General features: G+C 39.8%; 1 protein-coding gene across 5 annotated transcripts in view; it reads left to right on the forward strand.

Annotated features, from left to right (window-relative positions):
* Positions 1 to 23,136, forward strand: part of SMYD3 (SET and MYND domain containing 3) — a 385,012-nt gene extending 361,876 nt beyond the window's left edge. For all 5 annotated transcript variants that reach the window (XM_012572411.5, XM_072927229.1, XM_072927227.1 and 2 more), the window contains 2 exons: positions 16,676 to 16,784; positions 22,428 to 23,136. In XM_012572411.5, the coding sequence (XP_012427865.4) occupies positions 16,676 to 16,784; positions 22,428 to 22,529 (211 nt within the window). In that variant the 3' untranslated portion in view covers positions 22,530 to 23,136. The remainder of the gene's footprint in view (positions 1 to 16,675; positions 16,785 to 22,427) is intronic.
* Positions 23,137 to 25,001: the final 1,865 nt, after the last annotated feature.

The following is a 25,001-nucleotide window of genomic DNA, read 5'->3' on the forward strand; positions in this document are numbered from 1 at the left end:
GGAAGAATAATCAAGGCATCCATTATTTCTTTCCACAATTTGCTGGAAATGGCAAATGGTATTAAAAAATGAAGGCAAGCATATCTCATAGTATTCAACTGATTGATAATTAAAATGCCATTACATTTTTCATGGTAGAGTGTGTTTGTTTTCCAAAGAAATTAGAAACTGTGGCCCTTTGAGAATTGTGCTTTTAGTCTCTAGACATTTATTGCTACAGCATGTAGTAAATATGATCATTGATGAAGTCTGCACATCCAGCATATTTATTTGAGGAGGTTTGTAGTGTAGGTGGCTTTTCTCTTTGGAAGTGTGTTGCTCCTGTAGAAATGCACCGTGCTGAAGTTTTCTATATTTATCAAAGATTAGTAAATGAAAAGCAAAATCAATCATTCTGTATCCTCATTTCAAATTAAAGAATCAAAGTGTGACACAATTTATGCCACGGTTAGGAGTCTGAGTCAACGTGACAGAAAACTGAGCTCATAAAGTGATCTTGAATTATTAATGCTGAGGAATATTCAGCAGAGGGAGTTGTATATTCTGAATTTCCTTCTCAAGGAGTCCTTGACTGTGCACTGCATACACTGGGAAACTGGAAGATAAAGCTTCCTGTCCTGGCATCTAAAGTGAGATGCCTGTGACCTGTCAGCGTGAATACACTGTTGGGATAAATCCTACACTTGCTGTCATGTAAGAGTTTTCTGAAGTCATGTTCAACTATAGTTATTGATCTGATTATTTGTTAACTCTTTAGAATCAGCTGTAGGAAGCTCTGGAAAGGATTTGGACACATGATTAAAGGGTGGGAAAAGGTAAAAATTCTACTTTCTTCAGGTAATGCAGAATATGTTGTTTCTCAAGAGTTTTAAACAAGGCAATGGTGGTATTTCGGCAATTTGACAAGAAGTGAAAAATCAGGAGATCCAGACATAAATGTCCAGAAATGAAATTGGAAAAAATAAAAAGTTTTCTCAGTTCTGGTATTGTTGATAGATTAGATAGAATCTTAAAGGAGAAATTCCAACAGAATGCAAAGCCGAATTCTGTATGCTTTCAGAGCAAATTTCACACAGGAAGTATCTGACTTTTCCCCAGGAATTACAAACACAATTTTTCCAGTAATATTTCCCCTATGTAATAATTTAGCATGGATCTAAGTAGTTGAATGCTTGTCAAAATGTTTCATATCTCAAATAAAAATTCTAAAATTCTGGAGGTAAGTAGAGATTCCATATTTCAGGATTCTGCCTTCCTTAGAAATGATCACTAATGCAGAAATGTAAAGGAAACACGTCATTACTAAGAATCCATGAACCTTAAATAATTGCTCGTCAGGGATTAATACCAAGTCCACATATAATGAAATTTAATCATGCATCTTAAGTCTTATATTTATGTGAACAAAACAAGTAATCAAAGGGTTGTGGATCTTGTGAGCTTAGTGCAGTATTTCTTCTTCCCTGCCTTTCCTGGCATAGAAATTAATTTTATGGACTACAACTAAAAGCTCTTCCTTTAGAAGATCAAGACAGAGAAACAATCTTTTTCTTCAGAGACTACCATTCATCTTCCTCTTAAGGGCAGATTAAATGAGAAAATTTAGTACTGTGGCCACTGTTTCTTGCACTTGCTTTGTGCTTGTAACCACTTTGTTTTGCTGCAATAAAGGGAAGACACAAATACAGTTGAAGTAACAATGTCTGCAAATTTAGATTTTGATTTTCTAACAACCTCCTTAATGTTCAGATTTCAGCTATCTTGACAGGTATATTCATAGGGGATGAAATTCACATGCAGACAGCCCCAGGCTTATGCACCATATAAATCCTCTCTAAGCCTTTAAAATGTGCTTTAAGTGGGCCTAATTGATGTACAGGACCTGTACTGGCCCTTTTACACATGGGAGAATTGCTTCCAGTTTTTAGGCTTGAAATAATTAACTATTGTACTTTCCTTTTATTAATTTTGATCAGATTTCATTCTCCTAGTAAACTGCTTTCATGCTGCCTTCTGTTTAAAAACAAGCAGAATGGAATATTTGAGATCATGAGATATATATATATATATTGGATATAAACACAAATTAAATTTATATTGGAAAGGTCAGTGCTCAATAAAAATTCAAATCAGTTATTTGAATCTGATAAGGCACTACGTGACCTGTGCATTATGCACAGGGGGATTCTGCAGAAAATCCACTAAACACGATTATGGGAAAGTACACATTTTGTAAAGGACGGAATTCGTCACATCCCTTAACAATTCTTGAGGCATAGGTGGAGATTAGAATTGCTATAGCAACTGATTGTGTGTTTGCTGGTGGGTTAGTATTTGCTAGTACATTAAGCACAATATGACATTTCTAACTAATGCTTCATAATTTATAGTTATCATACCATCAATTTTGGATCAAAATGTAGCACAACCAGTTTATTAACCTAATAATACAAAATAAGTCTTGTGTCTAGTTTGACTCTTGCCCTATTTCGTCTAGTATCTTACAGAATTTTGGTTTTTTTCCCTTCCAGATTAGCCAGTTTCCTAGCTATCTGCTGTTTGTTTGGAACAAGTCATATAAAGACCATCCAATTTTGTTCTGAAGAGAGGACAATTACATGATATTCATTATAGGATTTTATCTTTACATATGTTTTGGGCCAATGTTCAAAGAGTGAAGGACTCTTGTTTTTAGGCATACCATTTTTGTTTGGCCAAAGCTTCTCTTTCAAGGGTAAATAACCCAAATAGATTTTAGAGTGCTTTAATTAATCTTTTCAAATACATGTGTTTTTCTCAATTTACTGCAGTCTGGCCCAGTTTGCTTTGGAAATGAATCAACTTAAATATGAAATAACTCTGTGTTAGTTTTCAGTGACAGAATCTACACCATGGCTGAAGCGATTATTAAGTGATTAATTTTAAATTCACACCATTAATGAATTCAAATTAACCTTGAAAGTCTATAGGTAGACAAGCTGTCTTTGATATTATGCAGAAGAATTATGCCTACGAAGAATTGCAGTTATTTCCAAACTCCTCCTGAAAATCAGTCAGCTTGCCCCTATATTGGAAGTGCTGGAAATTTGAAGTTGTAATTAGAGAAAGGTTTCATATTGCAGTTACAATTTCTAATCAAGTGTGATAGTCTCCTGTACACTGGCAAGTATAAATCTGAGCTTTGGCCAAGCACTCTTTCTTTAAAGTATATATAAATTGTCTTTAACTTATTTAAGTTGTTCCATCTCTCTGTAAGGTAGAGAGGAACTGAAGAGGTGAGTGTGTACGTTTCAGAGGTGTGTGCTCTGGCTTGGAGACAAAGCAAGGCATTCCTGTACTCTCTAACACAGTAATCTCTAAATTTATGGCTTCTCTGTTGAGGGGAAGATAACCTCATTCAGTTACTGTTTTCTGATGTAAGTACTTCTCCACGTGAAATTGGCTTGAACTGTTATGTCTTGTGTGTTGTATAATATTGTATGACATACTGTATGAAATTATTTGATCTGCATTCTATCCTATAGAAATCAAAAAAAAATTGTGGCATGGGCATATTTAATCTGTCTGGGCTCATCTTTTAGGCACTCTGCGTATCTGCACGCACTCATTTTAAATCTACTTATGTCATGATGGAAATACTTTTACTTCACAGTAGTATTCATTCTGTCATTGTACATCCATGCACAGCAAAATTTCCCTCTTGGCTCATCTCTATTCATAAACAAATGTCACAAAGAAGTTAATACTCTACAGTTTTATAGAAACTACTGTATTGTGTCTCAATTAGCAAAAGGTACGTACTTTGCAAAACACATTTGCATTATTAGCATTATTTGTAGTTTATAGTAACTTATAAAAACTTGTAAGAGCTTTTTATATGAAGATACAACTTTCATCAGCTGTCCTTCATAAGGGACCATGTAAATAGCTAAATATCAAGGACCCTGATAAAGTATATAATTTTTTTTTTCCCCAAAAAGGTCTTCTGAAAGCCAGTAAGAAATTAGTAGAGCCCTTTCAAAAACATGCCTTTCATGAAAAATGGGAGGAAGTGGACCAAAAGCATTACTCGATGTACCAGCATGAGCAGAGAAAGAAAGAAAATACAGATCAGAGGGGCAGCATGAAATCCTTGTAATTACAAAAGCTTGCAGTGCCATGATGTGCATTTGCAGGATAATTCCAGGAAAGATCTCCATTTTTCTGGGAGAGAAGCTGTCACCTAGCAGAGGCCTTTTTCTGCACTCTATTAAGATACATCCGGTCCAGCATGAAATACAAACTTGAAGTGATACAAAAATCCTCAGAACGGATGCTATGAAAGGCAAGAGATATCTAAGCCATATTTCAGGCAAATCACAAATGGACAATCAAATGGTGGTAGTTTGCAAAATCAGAAGAAGTCGTGACATTTTATTTTTGCTTGAGGCAAAAAAATGACATTTGAGAATTTGATGACTGCCTCATTCTATGGATTCACATTTAATAGCAAAGACTCAGTATGTGGTTTTTCCTGTGCCTCACAAAAGGGTATTGACAGATTTCTTCTCATGCCTGGCTCCTGTACTAATTTAGAAAGATGCCCTTTAGGCTGCTGAGATTAATGGACATATCATAGACCAGTGGGTGGTTTCCTGAGGCTTTATGCACAGTCTTAACCATTGCATGTCTTAACATGTAATTTGCACTGCATAAAGGGAGTTTACTTTGAAACAGCTGTTAGTGGTCTAGCAGTTCCTTCAAAGATGGATATCTTGCATATTGTGCATCCAGATGAGCAGTCAGCCTACACAGGGCTTGGAAGTTTGGTTATAGGTAGGTAGAGCAAACCCCGGAGTGAAACAATATTAAAATTGTGAATAAAAATATAATGAGAGTTGGTTAGAGGGGGAAAAAGGCAGCTTGTTAGGTTAGAGAATACTGAAAAATGAAAATATAAGGATAGAGAAGCTATGAAAAAAATGATGCAAAAACTAGAAGAGGAAAACAGAGAAGAAGAGTATCTGGGAAGAGGGAGAAAAGGGAATTTCTTCTTGCTGTTTGAAATAATGAGTTGTGAGACAGACTGGAGTTCTGCCTCAAGCACAGCTGGTATATGTAATGGGAAACCAAAAGTAAATATTATGCCAGAGAGCTTTAGCCAACAAAGGGGACATGGGATGAAATAGTGGTCCAAAACCCACAGATTGATTACCCTGACAGCTCTGCTGCACTTGCACAGCAGCATACTGGAGCTCTCCCCCATGTGCTGGATAGTATTTGAACTAGAACTGTGAACTGGTCTCATTGCACTGAAGTCCACTACTGGGAACTGTGAGCCAAGTGTTACAGAGTCTTTCTTTAGCTCAGCAGGAACCAAGTAATATTTGATAGAAAAAAATAGTACTTGACAGAGTCCACATATGGTTTTTTTTGCTCATTTCCCCTCCTCCATCCCCACTCGTCCATAAATCAATATGGCAAATGCCTCCATACAATCAGCTGAGAGAGAATGTGGTTGCTCACTGTTTCGTAATTTTAGACTGTTACAAACCATTTACTCATGTGCTTTAGGCATGATAGTGCAGTTGTAGCTCCTCTTTTCTAGCCTGTACTGCCCTCAGTGAGTGGGTGCAGGGAAAACATTTACCAGATTGTTTCAGAGGATTCTTATCCCAAGTGTGCTCCACCATGGGATACCTACCTGTGGCCTTGAGGGAAAGGAAGTTGGACACAAAATGTCTGTTTCTCCACTGGTGCTTGGGCAGGCATCATTGTAAGGGCTGGACTAATTAAGTGTCTGTCAAGTAACTCCAAAGGACTGCCTGTGCAGTTTCTAGAGCAGGTTTTTTGGTTGGTTGGGGTTTTTTGTTTTGTTTGTTCATTTGCTTGGGGTTTGGTTTGGTTTTGTCCTTCTGGTGTGCTCATGGCCATAAGCTTCAGTGACATGTTCAGCCACTTGTGGGCTGGCCCAGAGAGGTGGCCACCCTTCCATGGTTCTGCTTACAAAGGGTTGGAGTTCTCACAGTTGGGGAAAGCATCCTTGCAACAGATCCATTATATATTTTTATGTAGTTGGCACTAAGTAGAAGAAAAAACAGCTCATTCTTTAGGAACGGGGTTCTGGTGTGTTGCGCCCTTTATTTTCAATCTGGGAAGGCTTTGTTTCTGTTTTTATACAAGAGATGTATTCAGTAGGTGCCTGAATGCATCTCTTGTATAAAAACAGAAACAAAGCCTTCCCAGACTTAAAAGTTGCACTTCAACTTAAATGAATTGTTCATCCCTTATCTCGCCTATAGAAATATACCCTCATCATGTCAAGACATGGACCTCTGATGACCTAATCTAGAAATTCCATACAAAACCTCATACTGATAGAAAGTGCCTATTGGAGAGTATCTTTCATGTTCTCATACATCTCTAAACAAGCTCTGAGTGGCTGGACCATATAACTATAGTGCAATTGCAATTTTGAAAACTCTTACAATCTTTTGGAACAACAACACATAATTACGAAATGGTGGCTTGAGATCTTCCCTTTAAAAATTTTTACTCATGCCTGTACTGCCAAGGTACAAACATACCCATTAATCAAGGTGTACCACAAACCTGTCTTTCCTTGAAAAATGCTTGCTCAGTGAACATGCTCATTTCAATTACAGAGTTCAAGCATGCCTTGGTCATTTGAAGTATCGCACACTGTTTTCCATGCTGTGAAGAGGCACTGTGGTGTGTTACCTGAAAAAATCTCTCCTTTATATTCAGCTGGCATTTCAGGCCGTGCTTTGGAGCCTGGGAGAGGTTATTTCTCATTATTGCTGTTCATAGTTGGTCTCCTTTTTTTTTTTTTTTTTGTAAAGAATGCTATTTTCCCCCTCCCATTTCTTCCAGACTGTTTTATTTCCTAGGAAGCTCTGGAGTAATTTACATGTCTTTTGGGTCATGCAAGAAATTTTGTAGCCAGCTGAGCAACTGGATGGAAGTTACGTGTTCTCCTGCTTGGACAGATGGTCTTGGTTAGCTGTCACATTTTAACTCTATAGCCTACCAAGGATTTGTCGTTCTTTTCAGAGCAATTGCTAATATTTTGAACTCCTACAGCATCTTCCTATAGAATTCTCAAAGCTCTTCACAAACATGATAGTATTTAGCCCTCATACTACTGAATAAAGAGATTAATATTGTCATTTTACAGATGGAAAAGCTGAGACATGAGGAGGAGTAGGGCTAGTTGTCTAAATGAGATATCTGACATCAGGTAATAGAGTTCTTGCTCAGACACGCTGGTAACAAGTTATGCATGAGACTGTCACTAAATTTTGCAAATGCTAATTCAGTTGCTCTTGTTGTTATTTTTTGCAACAAGAGTTATATCCAACACTATAGACAAACTGAAATGGCAGCTGGTAAAGCACAGGCCTGACAAATTTTGAAAGGTGACAACATGGTGGGAGAAAGGAAAAAAAAAAAACCACAAGAGAGGTGAGTCTGTAAGGCACATGTGGTCAAAAATGAACATGAACAAGGATGCGTGAGCAAAAATGAACACTTTTGTATTACAACAGAGCTCTGAGGTGATCTGAGATACTGATGGGTACAGAGAAGACATTTTGCACTGGAGATGGCAGTGCTGCTGCCTCTGTCCTTCCTTCTGCTGCTTGTGGACACCCATACACACTCATTTGACTTCTCCAAGTTTTGCTGACACCAGTAGTACTTAGATGTGTGTGGCTCAGATACTGGGGGACTCGTGTCATAGCAGAGGAAATCAATCAGAGGAAGGCTGTATGTGACTTGCATAGAGATCCATCATTGTTTTACGTTTTCCTGTCACTCTCTGTGGATGAAGAAGAGAGACCATGCAAACCTGTAGGTCTCTGATTAAGACCAATGTCTAAACTTGCACTTGTTGTACCTACAATCTTGTATTCTCAGCTGCATGAGATAGGAAAATGAGTAATTTTTCATACCATCAACAGCTGGACAGAGGTTCATTACTGGAAGAGGAGGTGATGCCAAGATCTTTTTCACAAATTACAGTGTCTCTAGAGTACATTTCCCTTCAGTTTCTTGCTTCTCTTCCCATGCATGTTCTCTTTAATTAGCTTTCCTTTTGTTCCTTTGCTGCATTTCTTACCCTTTTGTGTTTTCTGGCATTCTCCCAATGCAATCTGTATGGCTTTTAAAATAATTTTATAAATCCTTTGAACTAAACTGTTGATCTTAATCTCTTACTCTCCTGGTTATGCAATGGTGGAGACAGTGTGTTCCTATCTGCAGGGGCAGTCCACACTGTCATCTTTAACTGTAGAGGTGGTGAATTTAGGACAAAAAAACTCTAATAGCTACAAGATGTTTTGAAGCTCAGCAAGGACAGAGAGGCAATATATTTTCTTTTCCTACTTCCATTCCAGATTGGGCACCCTTTCTTTCCTTAACATCTCATAATATCAGAAGAGGAAAGAACATTGAAGTGGACAGTTCAAACTGAGAGAGTTAGCATTTTAAGTGGATGAGTTAGACAGATCAAGAGCCAAGATGAAAATTGCAGTTTATCCCATTTTTTCATTTTGTTGAAGTTATCATTCAAATCTTGGCAGAGACAACATCTGGAACAATATTCATTTTATTGTGACATAAATTATCATCATAAGGAATATGGCAGAATGATCAGCAGCCAGAGAGAAATAATTTCTGAGATGGATAGCTAACACTTCTCTGAGAATTCAGTCAATTAAGAAGTATAAATGCTTATTTGATCACATCAGTTAAATTGCTGAAACAAATTGTAATGGAACAGTATGAGATGCAGATGTGATGAAAAATATTTTGAGGCATTATTTCACAGATCTAAATCCTGAATAGTTTCCAGAGGCAGTTGTTCCACAGAAATAACAGGACATTTCTTGAGTGACAACAGAATAGATAAAAGAAACAGAAAAATAAGTTATCAGTCTGGAGCAAAAGTTTCTTAAGTATGGTTACTGTCTCTATATTTTGTTTACAAAATACAGCAAGCCTGTTAAGCCTCTAAAATTATGTTTCCTTTCATTTGGATTGTTAGAGCCAGATAGGTAGGCAAGACAGCACAAACACAAGACCCAGACTCTGCATGAACCAAAAGCCATCCTAGAGCTAAAATGAAATCCAAGTTTAACTTCCCCAGAGATTTTATCTTGTAACATTGGACAAACTATTTCATTTGCCTAGGCCTCCATATCTTATCTGTGCAGAACAAAGACTGTCATGCCATGCACTTTGCTGCTTAGTAGGATGAGGCTCATACGTGAGTTGTGGGCACTGGTGAAAATCTCTATACTTGGGGGATAAGCAAGAGTTTTGCCAATACAAAACAATCCAAAGAGAGAGAGAGAGAGAGAGAGCACATTTAAATTAGGCTGTAAAAATATACAGCCAGGATATATTTATAAAATGTGGAGTCTTCAAAATGAACACTGATCAGAGATGTTAGGTCTGTACATCTGTACTGATATCACCCAGCTGGCTCAGAAAATTATGACCATTTTCTGGTGTTATTTGGTTAGACCAGAAGAAGTCTCTTAAAGATAGTTAGTAGTTTTGTATAGTAATCACAGAAAACAATTTTTCCTGCTTTAGTTTTTAAGAGACCTCCCAGCAAAAAAATTTTTCTAATATGTTTTCCCATTGCTGGCAAAGCATTTTTATAATGCTTTAAGGATGTGCACTAGTGGTTTTCTCCAGGAAAACCTCCCTGCTAGTGCTGAGGATCTGATCCCAAAATCCAAATGAGAGAGGTCAAATCCAGGAAAAAAATAGTAAAGTCTGATGCCAGAATTAAACTTCTCACTGATGCTTTGATCATCTCCATGAGATGATGGGGAGATAAAATGGACAATAAACATTCCAGGGCAGCTGGAGTATATCAGGTCTGCCACAGGTAAAGGATTTAGTCTTCTACTCAAAAAACTGCATGGCTGCAGAAAGTATAATGGGAGTTGTGAAGTACTGAACCAATTTAAAGTTACCTGGTCATCCATGATAGACAGGAAGTTGTTAAGAAAAAAAAGAGAGGGGGAAAGAGAAAGAAAAAACAGAAAGAATAACAGGTTAAATATAAAAATGTAATATTAACATGAAAGCCAGGTCAGTATTTTTTTGAAGGCTTTCACAGGGACTCCTAAGTATTTTACACAGGTTAATACAGATATATTTGCCTTAAAAAATTTCAAAGTTCCAACCAGATTGTTTTGAATACTCAACATTCAAAACAGTCACTTTGTCCACTGGCAATGACACATTCCCACTTTCTCCAAAAATAACACTGTAGCCTTTGTTCCATGCAAAACTCTAACACAGGGCTTGTGCTCATTAAGAAATAAAAGATTGACCAAATTATGTATAAAGCTGCTTAAGATTACTTTCTATAAATGGCACATTTCTTCTTAAGCATGACTTTAGCCTCAAATTGTTGGGTCTGGAGCAGGAATTGGTAAGTGAAATTCTGTGCAGATCAGACTAAACAGCACCTTTGACTTGAAGATATGTAAACTCCTGAATCAGTATAGTTAATTTACCTGTCTTGTGTTCTTGATGCATGTGATTTCTTTGACTATTTCATACATTTTAGCAGAAATAAAAATTTGTCCCTAACTCTTTCCTAAAAATATATATTATAGTTCTTGTGTATAGAACCCATTCAGCATCCCAGCCAAATAATAATAATACCATGTGAATTAGTTGACCAGTTTCACATCACCAGCTGAAGAAAGAAACAAGTAACTGGACAACATAAAACCAATTCCTAGGCTTCAGTTCAGTGAACAGCTTTAATTAATGTATTCAAATAATGAGGAGTTCAGAAATCAAGAACAAGTCAGAGAAAAAGAGAAGATTGAACTTACTGGGTGTTGTATTTGTGGTATACATTCTGTTGTGAAGCTGATACTCTCCTCTTTATATTTTTCTTGCCACCTTTGCTGAAGCCCTGGAGCCTCTTTATGCCTTCTGTGTTGTTGGGGCTCCTGAAACTGCTTTATGTCTTCTATGCTGTCATATTTACTTGCACTGAAAGGTACTGAAAACCAGTTTACAGTTACGTATATTTTACAGTTATATATATGACCTTTTACATGTCATCTCAGTAAAGAGACTTGTAACATTTGTATTTCAAACCTTTATTTCAGGTTTTATAAATCCTGCTTCTAATTACATCAGACTGAAGACAGCAGTATAAATGTTAGCCCCACAGACTGGTCTGCAAGGAATGGTAGACATCTATTTTAAAATATGAATCATCAGAAAAGGCAATGATTTTGCTTAGTCACTTTTATTTTTTTTTTGTTTGTTTGTTTGTTTTTTAATACTAGGCTTTAATTCACAAGGGAACACAAAAGCTCTGACTGCTTTCCTTGTAATTGGAGATCAGTTGAGTGGAATTAATGGAACTACATTATTAGGAAATAGAAGGAATTGCCTAAATTTTGTCAAGGGTTGTGTTTTTACACTGCCCCTTACATGAAACACAAGAGATTGCTTCAAGAGATTCAGAGCTAATACACAGAGTGAAGAAAAAAAATGCTTTTTTTTTTTATACAGTATATGAATAGTGACTGCTCTGAGGGTTAATCAAGGCAAACCTTGAGGCTGAATTTCCTGTTCCTGTTTCCTGTTGAGGAACAGTGAATTTCCTTAGAAACAGCTACTGTTTTACATAGCATAGGCCATTTCTTTGCTGAGTGAAAATTGGTATTTTGTGAATGAAATTCTTGCTGCTTGGAGCAGTGAAGCACTGGTGCAAGCTACCTGAAGACTGGGAAATAGCTTTCATTTGTGGTTGTGAATAGTTAGCTAGGTGGTGCCTTCTTTGCCTCACTGGTCACTTATGAAGTGTTCCAGGCACATCCCAGGATAAGGGTTGAGCCAGGGATTATCTGAGGGCGTGTGACCCCTACAATTCCATCAGACAGGATGGCTAACTCCAGAACAGGCACTGAGAGAGCTGGCCAATGCACCACTGTCTTTGCAAGGTTGAGATGATCAGGGAGCCAGCATGCAGGTTAGGGTGTTATGGCCCAGGTGAGCAGAGAGCCAGACAGGTACAGTCCTGCCTGGGGGGTGCACTGGGTTGTTGGGCTGTTCCCTGTTTGATGCCAGCAACAGCAAGGGCACCATGTGGTCTGTCCTGGGCCTCGTCCTGTTTAATACCATTTTCAGTGACCTGGAGGTGGCAACTGAAGGCACTTCTGTGGGGTTTGCAGAAGTCACCATTCTCAGGGGAGCAGCTGACAGGCAGGAGAGAGGCTGGAGGAACATGCAAGCATGGATGCTGTTGGGCATAGATGGGGACAAAGCTGTGCTGCCTCATAAAAGAAGAGGATGTGATACAAAATCTACAGCTCTTCCTCAGCCTCCTCCAGCTGTCTTGTTTACAGTGCAGCTTTACTTGTTAGTTGTATTTTGTTTAATCTCTCCTCGCAAGTGATCTACTGAGCATTGACCAATGCCAAGGGCAAGGAAGCATCACTCCACAGAACTATGCTTACTTCAGCTTTCAGTATATTAGTTTCCTTTCTTGTCCCTCAGGCCCTCGTAAATCTCATAAAATCCTTTTCAGATTGAAATCCTACTCTTCCCAAGCTGTAACATGTTTTACAGCACGTATTTCTCTATAGCTATCTTGGTCTCTTGTTGACAGTCTTTAGGTATCAGTTCCTTGGTTGGTAGACATCTTCCTTATTCTTCAATCTATCCACTTGCTTTTGTTCAGAGCAATGCATGGGGATAATAAATTGGCCCACAAGTGACTGACATTGCTTAGTTCTTTCTGTCACTCCAGTGTTTCATAATACTGAATCCTGGGAATGTCTTGAAGAAGACAACAGCATCTTCCCCATTTGCACATCTCTCAGAAGATCTGCAAGGTGCCTGGATTTCTCTAGTAAACTCGATGGATGTTCTTCCATAAACAGTGCTCCAGTAGTTTAATAGATTTATTCCAGAATATGAAAATAAATGGTCGTTTCAAATGCCAGTTTTAAGATTTGCAAAATGGAGCTATGTACATGCATAAGATGAGAGCATAAATCAGCTCAGTGAAACAGCTTTGCAAATATTTATGAGCATAGGGCTCCTCATTTCACACATTTTACTCCTTCTCTGTCCTCATCTTAAGCTTTCACTTGCTTTAGTTTACGGTTGGTAGTTTGGGCTGGGTACCTGACATTGCTAAATTGCTGCCTGTTTTCCCTGGTATTGCATATACCACAACCCTAGCCCTTTAGTGACTGCAGGTGAATGCATGATCTATAGAAGGAAACACATTTGCATGGAGGGGCATATTCTGAATTCTGATGGACCCACATTGTGTTGAGTGAAGTTTACCAGGCACCACATTGATGAGCTGAAGCACAGCCTGGAGTTTCCTGCTTGAGCTGCCACCCCTTTTTTGGCTGCAGGCGAGGCAGGATCCTCTTTGTGTTGGTATCAGAATGGGGCTGGTTATTCAGAAGGGTGAGGAAAGGAAGATTAAAAAGATGGTCGATGGGATGAAAGATAAAGACATGGAATGACAGAGATGTGAAGCGGCTGTGAAAGAACAGAGGCAAAAGCATCAGAGCTGTCAGGATACAGCAGAAACTGTCTAATGAGGCCTACAGAGATGGAGTATCATCTCATGCAAAAATCTTTGTCTCCCTGGCACCTTCTCCTGTGGCCATGATCCTTCCCAAGCATCCTGGCCTTTTGGTGGTACAAAGTAGAGGAAATGACATTTTCACCCCTTCTTTTGCAGGAGTCACAGAGGAGAGCAGACGGATGCAAGCATATAGACATTTTCTTTTCAATTTTTACGAAGATGTGCATGTGCTCATTATTTCCATTTGTGTCCATGTTAGTGCTGGAATTTCTATTACTCTTCATTAATTCACACCAAAAACTCTGCATTTTCTCCCTATTTCACTAATATCAGATAGCACCATGTTGATATAATAACCAGAAACAAATTTTAAAAATAAATCTACTGATATTTTCCTAGTGTTTGTTTGACCAGACCCTTGAAGTTCCTGAGCGGTCAGTGGACTGAGATAAGTGCTATAATTTGTCTTCTCTCTTGTCTGCTGGCTTTTCAGCCTTTTTGAACTGCAAGCCACAAGGGGGCTGAGCAGGAGGTGCTTGTGGCAATTCAGGATGGATTATTCTCATTGAGGAATTGGCTTCTGCTGTTTCATGAGAGGCTTTGGCAGATCAAAAGCTGTTGCTGCTGAGATCCTGCCAGGCATGCTTTCCATGTATTTCTGTATGTCTTCACTGAAACTGCGTGGGATCAGTGGAATAGGGGAATTTGGGTATGAAAACATTTTTCATTATATTTGCACATCCTAATTAGAGATTTATAAGGACAGCCAGTTATGCTGCCATTTAAACAATTCCTTGTATTTAATTGTGTTTGCATTTTTATTAGTGAAATATAACAGAGAAAGGTAACTTATTAATTTACATGCAGACTTACCAGAAGATTCTTGTACATTGTAAAACTTCACATCATTTATTGTCTTAGCATGCTTTTAATCATATTCATGCAAATTTAAGTGTCTTCCTGACTGCAGTTGTATCATTAATTAACAGTTACCCTGAACTCTGATGATCATAGGTTTGGCATAAACACAAAAAAAATATGTTCTTCAAAAAGTAGATTTTGGAAAGCTTATTGGCAATTCTTCCTGAAGTTATGACTCATTTTGTATTTTTAGACACTGCTTAAGCACAACTGCTGGTGTACTTGAGGAAAAAAATGCTCTTTGATCAAGTAGGATGTTTGTCTCTGGTGAGCTGTGCTTAAGGCTTTTGTTCTTTCATTTGCATAGTCTGTAGTCACTGACATTCCTCAGGGATCAATACTGGGTCCATTCTTGTCCAACTTGTTTCTCAGTGGCACAGGAGGCCCCTCAGCCAGTCTGACACTGAACTGGGGGAGTGGCCGATCCCCTGAAGGCTCTGCTGCCATTCAGTGGGACCTTGGCAGGCTGGAGAATTGGGCAGAGAGCAGCAGAACGGGGTACAGCAAGGGAAGTGCAGGGTCCTGCACCTGGGGAGGAATAACCCCAAGTGCCAGCACAAACTGGGGACTGACCTACTGCAGAGCAGCTCTGCCGAGAAGGACTTGGGGCTCCTGGTGGGTGACAAGTTGTCCATGAGCCAGCAGTGCCTGTATGGCCAGGAGGGCCAATGGTGTCCTGGGGAGCATCGGGAAGAGTGGCCAGCAGGTTGAGGGAGATGATCCTGCGCCTCTACTCAGCCCTGATGAGGCCACCTCTGGAATACTGTGTCCAGTTCTGGGCTCCTCAGCACAAGAAAGACAAGGAGCTACTGGAGAGGGTCCAACAGAGGCCACAAAGACAATGTGGGGTCTGGAGCATCTCTTGTGAGGAGAGACTGCAGGAGCTGGGCCTTTCGGTCTGGAGAAGACTCAGAGGGGATCTCATTAATGCATTTAAACCTCTGAAAGGAGAGTGCCAAGAGGGTGGTGCCAGACTCTTTTCAGTGGTGCCCAGTGACAGGACAAGGACTGCTGGCCATAAACTAAAACATGAGGAAGAACTTCTTTCCATTTAAGTTGGCAGAGCACTAGAACAGGCTGTCCAGGGAAGTCATGGATTCTCCATCTGGAGACATTCAAAACCTACCTGGATGAGTTCCTTTGTTACCTGCTCTAGGTGACCCTGCCTTGATGGGAGGGTTGGACCACATGATCTCCAGAGGTCTCTTCCAACCCTAACTATTCTGTGATTCTGGGATAGTTAGTAAAAAAATATATAAGGTCTTTTGTAAGTAACTTAATTTCCAAGTGTGTCCCTTCACCTCATGTTTCCTGATGACCAGTTCCAGGCAAGTTAACATCCATGGATTTTTGCAGTCCCCAGGTTGCATTTTCAAGATATCATGATCCAGAACATGGGGCTGGGGTGCAATATACACATTTGGTGAGTCAAGGGACAGTGAAATTTAAAAATGTGGAGCAGCCACCATGACTACTTCAGGAGCATCTTGAGAGCAATTAGTGATGATAACACTCTCCATCTACACCCTAGAAAAAAGAAAGCATAATTCTGTTGCTTTTTTTTTTTACGTAACCTCTTTGAAATTAATTAAGAACAGGAATGTATCCTCATACTAGCAGATACCTCGTGTAGATGAACAAGCCAAGTCTTAGATGTTTCCTTGAATGTGCAGAACCAGTTCTTTTTATGCAACAGGGAGCAGCATACAAACCCTCAGAAGTAGTGGTCATGATGTTACATACCGGCTTTCACTGCAGTCCCGCTCCTTTATCTTGGACAATCCAGGACTGAGTTCCCTGCTGAAGCTTCCTCTTAAAATTATGCCTCTCCAGAGACCCAAAATTGTCAAGGACCTCTGCTTGCAACACTAAGTACAGTAAATGCTATTGTATTATCCAACAGTAGCAAATTAAATAATCCCACTCCCGTCACTTGCTAGCAGGATAATGTTAAAGCCATTCCTCTGGGATGGAGAGTAATAATTTGATAATTCCCCTCAGTATTTCATGCTTCTCAGTATTGCAGCTAATTTTCTCTGAGTACCTTATTAGGATTCACAATGACTTTGCAGTCCCACCCTAATAGCTCTCCGCAGAGGCAGTGACTGTGAAGGTGAGAGCTGATAGTGACACATTTTCTTCCTTTTTTCTCTACAGACTCTATTATCCTGGCTTCCATCCACTGAGGGCTGTCCAGCTGATGCGAGTGGGCAAACTGCAGTACAGTCAAGGCATGGTTCCTCAGGCACTGGAAACCTTGAAACAGGTCAGTGTGGTGAAATATTTTTTCTCTATCCCCCTCCCTTGCTTCCCCTAAAACTGCTGTTCCCCCCTCATCCGTTTGGATGCTCCTCACCACTTCTTCCACCAGTGGTGTTTCCCCAGGATGCAGCTGGGTGTGGTGATGGGTCACTGTTGCTCAGCAAAGCATTTCAGGCACTGACATTCTCCAGCATCAGTCACAGCTAATTACAGTTTGATAGCTCAGAGGTGCCTGGATGAAAAATTACTATTAGTTCTGAAGAGATAAATTATCTCAGTGCTTCGTATGTTCCTTATTCCCATAGCAATGTGATTCTGAGAGCACTGAAAGTACTAGAACAGAAGGAGAGCTGCAGTTTCTACCCTCTTTATTCCCTATTGGATTCTGTGATTTCAGGCTGGAAAACTTTGTCTTTAATGTGTATATTTTATTGTGAGCCAAACTGAAATCTACAGGCATGTCCCTTGATCCCTTATATTTCTTATCATTCATCATCTTTGATCAGGTTTTGCAGCTGTGCTTTGTTAGTTACATTTCAGCTTTAAGCCATCCCGCTTGTACCTGAGCTGACTTTTATATTCATTTCCTTGCACCTCAGGCTCTTATTTGTCCTGCTGTTATATTGCTGTTAGTATCATCTTAAGTATATTAAATAATCCCTTTCCATGTGCAACGTGTCCTCAGGATGTAGAATCTTGCCTCCCATCTCAGGCCCTCAATCACTGCTGGGGTGCTTTGCTCCCTCTGGAAGATGTGCTGCCTTTAGTTTCCTTCAAAAAGGTCTTATTCTCTTATGTTATCGTTTATTCTGTGGTCAGCTTGCCCTGAAGACACTACATACTCCATGTGGTTCCCTGTCCTGTCTCTTGGCTCACCTCCAGTTCCTGACACAGCTCCTTGTTGCCTTTGCTGGGTGCTGCCAAAAGCCACCTGGCCCAGCCACTTGCTTGTGTCTGCTGGGCAGGAGCAGGCCCAGTTCTGGCACCAGGGTTGGAAGGAAGTGAAGAATTTGGCTCTACATTCCCTTCAATTAATGTTCATGCTATGTAAAGTGCTTTGTGGTAACTGCTTGGGGTAGAAGGGAATGGGGGTCTCCATGGAGGTGAGGGAGGGGTGCTTTTCCACTCCTGCCCAGGTCCCCTGTAAAGATAATATCAGTCATGACTCTCTAGGTATTAGTATTTTGTACTTACCTTTTCTTCAACTTCCATATCTCTGTGGTTCTAACATCTGATTAATGATGCAAGCTGAATAATTTTCATATCTTGAAGTAATAAATTAGTATTTAATATGGTGCCACTCTTGCTAAGTCTTGGTAAAATTTAAACCTTCACTTGATATATTTTACTTATATTATAGCCAATTCTTATCATTATAAAGCAGACAGAAGAATAATAAATTTATTTTTATGTGATATTCAGAAGTATATCATAGATCTGTCATGTGCCAGGTAATCTCTCTGCTCTTCCCCAAAAATATTGCTAATTTCCAAACATTCAGACTTTCCCTTTTAGCAATGGAATGAGATTCCAGTCAGAGGAGCTTCTGTTTTCCTTGACACTGCTATAGTTATATCAACAGGCATTCTTCTATTTGCATTTCTAATGTGATACTTCATTAGATTAAACTGGAGTGAATTCCCCTAGAGAAAAATAAATGATGCTGGTCAGCGAAGGTGGACATTGCAATGGGGGTTTATATGTTTTTGGTGAAGAAGCTGCCCATTGCAAGCCAGATTGCTACTCTATGGTCCTTTGGAAACTGAGCAATGCCTAACACAGAAACCTTTTCTAGGCTGTGACCTCCACTTTCTCTGCAAAGGGACATTAAGGTGCTGCTTGCCCTTCTGTGTCATACTTCAGTGATCCTCTAACAGAGGCTCCAAGCCATTGGTGCTCCACAAGGACACAGTGGGTGCTTTACAACTGAGGTGTAGAATCCTGTCATGGCTTTGCCTATTCCCTATTCAGCCTCCCCTTTTTCACCCAAGTGTGGGAGAAGGAGAGACTGAACTCCCCTTCCCTGGGAGCACAGCTGAGAGGAGCAAGAACTTCTTGTCATCCTGTTTCTCCATGTAACTTCTTCAGATGAGCTCTGCAACTGATTCCCTTCCTTGCTGTCTACACCGGAACAAATTAGAGGAAGATATAATTCCCAGTTTGTTGTGACTAAAGGATCTGATTCCTAATACTAGTCAGATAATGTCCTAGAGTTATATGAGAACACAATTTGCCACTTTGTGATTAGAAGTGTCAACAGAGCATGCCACATGCTCAGAGCAGAAACTCCATTACCTTCTCTGCTTCATTACTCTTCTTAATACACTCTGACACTGAATAGCAGTACCCTGTTGGAACCCTCGTCAGACTAATTTCACTGTGGCATCAGGAATAAGGATATGGAAGGTGCAGAGAAATTGGGATCTGAGTGGAATTCACCTCGCATATAAATCCTGTTTAATCAGGCACAGCCTCAGAGCTGCTGGGGATTGACAGCCTCTGCAGCAGATACATGGTCTGTTAAGACCAGTAGATCTCTCTTGGCTCTGCAGCCGAGCCCTCACTGCTGCTCTCTGTGACACAAAAATATTAATCACTATCCTAACCACCTTGCTCTTAGGGCCCTATGGGTTTAGCTCTCTGCTCTGCACCCCCGAAGAAGGTTTAAATAATGTGGAGGGCTTTATGTTGCCCATTAGAAAGAAATCACCCCTAAACTTACATTAGGCCCTGCAGAATCTTATTTGTTAGATTTTGAAATGGAAGTTTTACAGAGAAGCAATACTCCACTGGAATGAAAACTGAAGGTAGCCCTTGGTTTATTTTACAACCAACATATTATTTTTAAATTTATATACATATAATGAAAGATGTATTAGAGGACAGATTGAGTTATAGATCTGGAAAGCTTTTGTTAGCAAAAGACAGAAACTGGAGCCCAATCTGAAAAGCAATTTGAAGAGCCTGACATGGCCTGGTCATGGGAGTACTTTTGTCCCCCATGAGCTGATGGGTTGTCTCATGAACGTCTACTACATGTACTGTACAACTTCCCTTCTTATAGAAATCCCTGTTGTGGAGGCAAAAAGCACAAGAATTTGGGTAAAAATCCTTCCCAGGTATCAGAGCAACACTGAAGAAATTCCTTCTCTAGGCGTTTGCTTCAAGCACTGAATTGTTTACCAGCTGTCATTGATAGTATTCCTATGCCTGCTTTAACAACCTGTAGTCTTCAATTAAGAGAGATGGAAAAGCACAGATATTCCCTCTGAAATACTAGACTAGACTTCCTGCCACTCTGGCACATGGCCATTTTCTTCCTTCTTTCCCTGCGACAGAGCTGTGCCATCCTGCAGCTGCTCACAGCCATGGGCATCCTGTTCCATCTCCGTGCAAATCAGGCACAAACACCTGCATTGCTCCTCATTTACATTCATGGAGCAGCAGCCCTACCTCTGCACTGATGGGGTTTATATTCTTCAGGGAGACAGGGTGTAGCTGATGACACTGTGGCCTGTGTTGTTGTTGTAGCTTTTCATAATTAGATTTGCTCTTTTAGCTGAAAAGGAGACCACACGGACCACTCAAATCTGCTCAGCCTCAGCTCTGCCAGTGAGCTGTGGGACTGAGAGCAGGGGAGTAGGCAGAGAGCCCATGTCCTGCTTCTGTCCAGTAAAACAATTCCTTGCACTGGAGCTGAAATTATTCCCAGTTTTGCACTGACCTTTACCAAAATAGCTACATAGCTTAATACCAGTTGAATTTAGGGATTACCCAAGTCATTGCTGTTCTAACTTTGATGCAGCTGGTTCTGACTTGTACAGCAGTGTGTGAGATGGTACATTGCATAAGAATGATTTTCTACAAGGAAACAAAAGTATAAAGACTGAGTGCTTTTGTCTGCCATACTTACAAAAAGAAAAAAAAAAAAAGAAGTGGAAAGAAAATGCTGAAGGTGGGAGAAAGCCAGAAATGGTAGCATTAACTCAATATTAGGTTTGATATTAAGGATTATTGGTGTTTAATGGAGGTACATATATACAGACATCTCTGGCTGTGCATCTCAGGGTGTTAGGGTCCAAGTGCATCACTATGAGCCTGATCTCTATCCTGTACTGGGGCTGAAGATCCAAGTCAGCTGCCTCAGGACTGTCACTCAGATGTATCCAGATGCACAGCTCTTAGCATACATCATTCACAATAAATCCATCAGCTTTCTGGGATAGTGCATGCAAGCACTGTGCACCAATTTTTCAGGATCCAGGACCAATTCACCCAGCCACTTTGCTCTAGGGTGATCCTGTTCCCTTCTAGTTACTCTGGGTGCAGCTGCATGTTACAAAAATATAGCATTTCTGATTTTGTTTCACATTTCTTTGCCATTTCTAAAAGCAATGAAAGTTTTTCCATCATTCTTCTTAACTGTGTAAATTTAGTAGTAGGGCACTGTGGTAGCTTAAAACATATTTGACTCTTTTTAGAGCTCTGCTCACTGTGATTTGTTTTGACTGATATTTCAACTTGTTCTTTCAGTCTTGTGCTGCCTCCCTCCTTTAAGAATTAGCAAATTTGACCCAAAAATAAACTGTGCTGCAATTTCCATATGCCTGCCAGTCTTCATTATTTGGAAGTAGGCTTTCATTCATTCCACCAAAATATATATTTACTTTTGTCCATCCAATTTAAATGATGTCTCTTCCTCAACATTTCTTCCCCAAGAAAAAGTGCTGCAATTCAAAGCCAATTTACCTGAATTTTGTCAGCTACTGGACAAGGAACCCTTTGAAACATAGGCTGCATTTAGTTTTTTGCAATTCTTCTGTTTAGGATGATGAAAAATCTCTGATCTTTTCTTCTGCCAGTGCACTACTATCTCCCTTGTTCTATCTTCAGAAGTGCTGAGTCAGCTTCCATCTAGGACTTCCTTCCTTGCAGGAGGAATTTCATAGAAGGAAGAAGCAGAAATGCCATATGAAAAGTGATGATCTAAACAGGAGCTGGGCAAAGAGCATTGCAGACAAATATGTGGCAGGAAATCAGCAATACTACAGGCAATGTCAGCAAGTGTAAATTTGCCCAGCAGTAGAAGATGACAAACAGGGAAAATAGTCCCTGGCAAAAGTAGCAAAGACCCATTCCCTGCATGCTTTTTGACAGTGAAACTATTAATGTACTTATTTGTTTGATGCTATGTATAGTTGCTCCTGTTAGAGTTAAGGTACTTTATTCCAGGTGTTAAGCATTAATCTATTTCTATTTTTCCAGTACTTTCAGGCTCCTAACATCATGAATATCACAGTCATCTTTTAAATAATGTATCAAAAACCTTGGGTGTTGACCAATCTTGAAATGGCCTTCATGTCTCAGTGCAAAATTATCTTTCTCTGCTATCCCATACACCCAGCTGTGCAACTTATTTGTGGGTTTTAAAACCTAGGAATAATGTGTCAATGCCTCCTTCTTTGGCAGGAACAAATCACCATGCACTTTAGGATGCTTCACTCCTATTTCAACCATGCCATGCATTCAAGCCCCGAGGTGCCAACCACTTGAGGACAAGTTCTTACATCCCACCCTGCTCCAGTGTCCAGCCCCTTTGCATGGTCTGCACAATGACTAACATGTCCATTTCTATTCTTTCTTAAAGGCCTATAATATTATGAAGGTGACCCATGGGACAGATCACAGCCTGATGAAAGTCTTGATGGAGATGAAGGAAGAGTGTGAGGCCATGATGAGAATACAGTGAAGATTATCTCTAGTATGGAAAACAAAGCATTCAATGAGAAAGAAGAGGATTTTATTTAATTGTGAAGCTTCTCAATGGTTTTAGTGTCTTTTCTTTAGGTCCCATTTGCTTTACAAAAAGGTTTAATATTAGTTGTGCTGTATGGTCTGAATTGAGTTGGTGTTTGACAGAATTCCTGTAATTTTCAAAGGATTTTTTTTGTCATCAATCATCAGTCTTATTGAAAATAACTAACAATACCTAATTATTTGATTGCAAGTATTGGGAAATGGATACAGAGTCTTCATCAGTTACAAAGTGATCTAATTCCATTGATGTCAGCAGTCAATTTTTTATATCAGTTTATGTTGGCAATTACGACTCTCTTGTCAGACACATTATAATTTAAGAGAATATACTTTTTCCCCTTTACGTTGTCCTTTGGTATGGCTTCCAAAAGCCTGATCCAGTGCTCTTTGACATCAAATAAGCTTCCCAATGTTTTATATGAGATTTTCTTCCCTCCCAATAGATCTGCAGGGCTTTGTCTGTATTCTTCTTCCATTTCATGCCATATAATATTGAATACTAAAATGGATTAAATTAAAAAATTTATCATAGGTAGAAATTGCACTCTGCTTTTTTCCCATTTTGCCATCTTCAAGAGTTTCTCACTTCTTAACAGTTTTAAAAGCAGATATCTGGACCTGTGAACTCAGTGCCATGGCTTCTAAAACTTTCTGAGTCTGTGGAGTTTGAATGTCATATCCCCAAATAGAGAAGCCCAGAGACCTACAGATGAACATTGGCATCCCTGGGGAAGACAAGCATGTGTCTTGGAAAGCACAGGCACATTACTTCCCCATGCTCATCAGCAAGAGACTTGTTCTTGCCAGAGCTGTTTACTGCCATTTTTAACACAGAAACAAATATTAATTACAAAAGCCAATATTTATGAGCGACATTGAAACTTAAATAATTTAAAGCCTTTGAAAGTATTGCTTCAGGTATGTCGCTCCTCTAACAATTTATTGCTGCTACTCCAGCCATGACTGTTACTTCATTAATCCATCGTTGTTGTAAAGTCAGGCTTTTTTCACACCAGTAACCTGACACCATTAATTATTACAAGATGAGAACACATTTAAAAAGAAAATGAACACTCTGGGCGTAATTTACAGCCATGGCACACGAATGCCAGGGCTGAGGAAGATATCTCTTTTCAAGACGTTTGAATTTGTTCCAGCGTTTGGAGCATTCACTTGCTCGGCAGTAATGTGCAAGCAATAACCTCTGAAATGCAGTGCACTTCTGGAGTACATAGCATGGCTTGCTGCCAGAGGCCAGGTCGTATCAGCCACCCAAGAAGTGCAGTAATCCTCACAGAAATTCACTGCTTGGTTGGGTCTTCCTGTTGTTATAGAAAGGAAATTGTCTGGGGGAAAAGGTCAGACCTTTGCATTTATTGGGAGTTCTGACAAAGTACTGATGGACAGCCGGTCTTCAAAACCTATTTTCTGATTTTAAATGGGCACATGCGTATTAGAATTTACAAGATTTTTGTGTAAAGGCCATGCTTATGTTATCTCATGTTTACATATCTGGTACTAAGATTTGCAAATAGAGGGGACTTCAGAATATAAGGTCAGGTGATACATTTGTTTGTCCAGCATATTCTGGAGACAGCCCAGAAGCCCTCATGCATGCAGACACATCTGCAGCTATGAACTGCAGCACAGTTTACTGTGGCTTCTGCTCAGAAAGGACATCTCAACAGTTCATGGTAAGAGCTGGGAGAAAGGCAGAGTCACCTGCTGTCAGATGAGAACAGCTACTTTACAGCAAGCTGCAACATCTACCTGTGCTGGGGCATTCTCCCAAGCAGTGGTGTTCTCTAAGAAGACACTTAGAGAAGAGGTACAAAGGAAAGAATTCAATGACAGCCTGATGGGAAATAGAGAAGGAGCGTGCTGTTGGCTGTGGAGTGTCACAGCAGCAGCTGTGCTGCCATGAGTGCAGAGCTGTTGGAAATCCGTCTTCAGCATCTTCAGTGTTGGGGCATAACACATGGGCTTTATATTCATTACTCTTGATGCAAAACCTCTTTCAGCTTGGTCAAGGCAAGAGTCACATTTTCTGGTTGTTTTCAGTCATTTACTGTGCACCAGCAGTGCTGCACGGGAGGTTGTTGTGGCCAGATTTTTTTTCCTGGTAGTCCTGCTCCAGTATATTTTCTGCAGAGAATGCTGGTCTGTGATTGTGGAGGGATTTACCTGAATGCATCATTTGAAAGTGGCAGCAAGCAAGGGTGCCAGGGAGGAGGCAGCATTAGATAAGCACTCATTTCAAATCAAGTAATGTTATCTTTGCACAGACATCCTGTTTCAGTTTTCATGAATAATATCTGTCAAATTTTTCAGGTGCTGGTATTAGTGGTAAGATAAAGATGCTAAAGTCAGAAAGAAGCAGACTGCAACATTATCTGTAATGCTG

Source organism: Taeniopygia guttata, chromosome 3 (assembly GCF_048771995.1).
Source record: "Taeniopygia guttata chromosome 3, bTaeGut7.mat, whole genome shotgun sequence".
NCBI lineage: Eukaryota > Metazoa > Chordata > Aves > Passeriformes > Estrildidae > Taeniopygia > Taeniopygia guttata.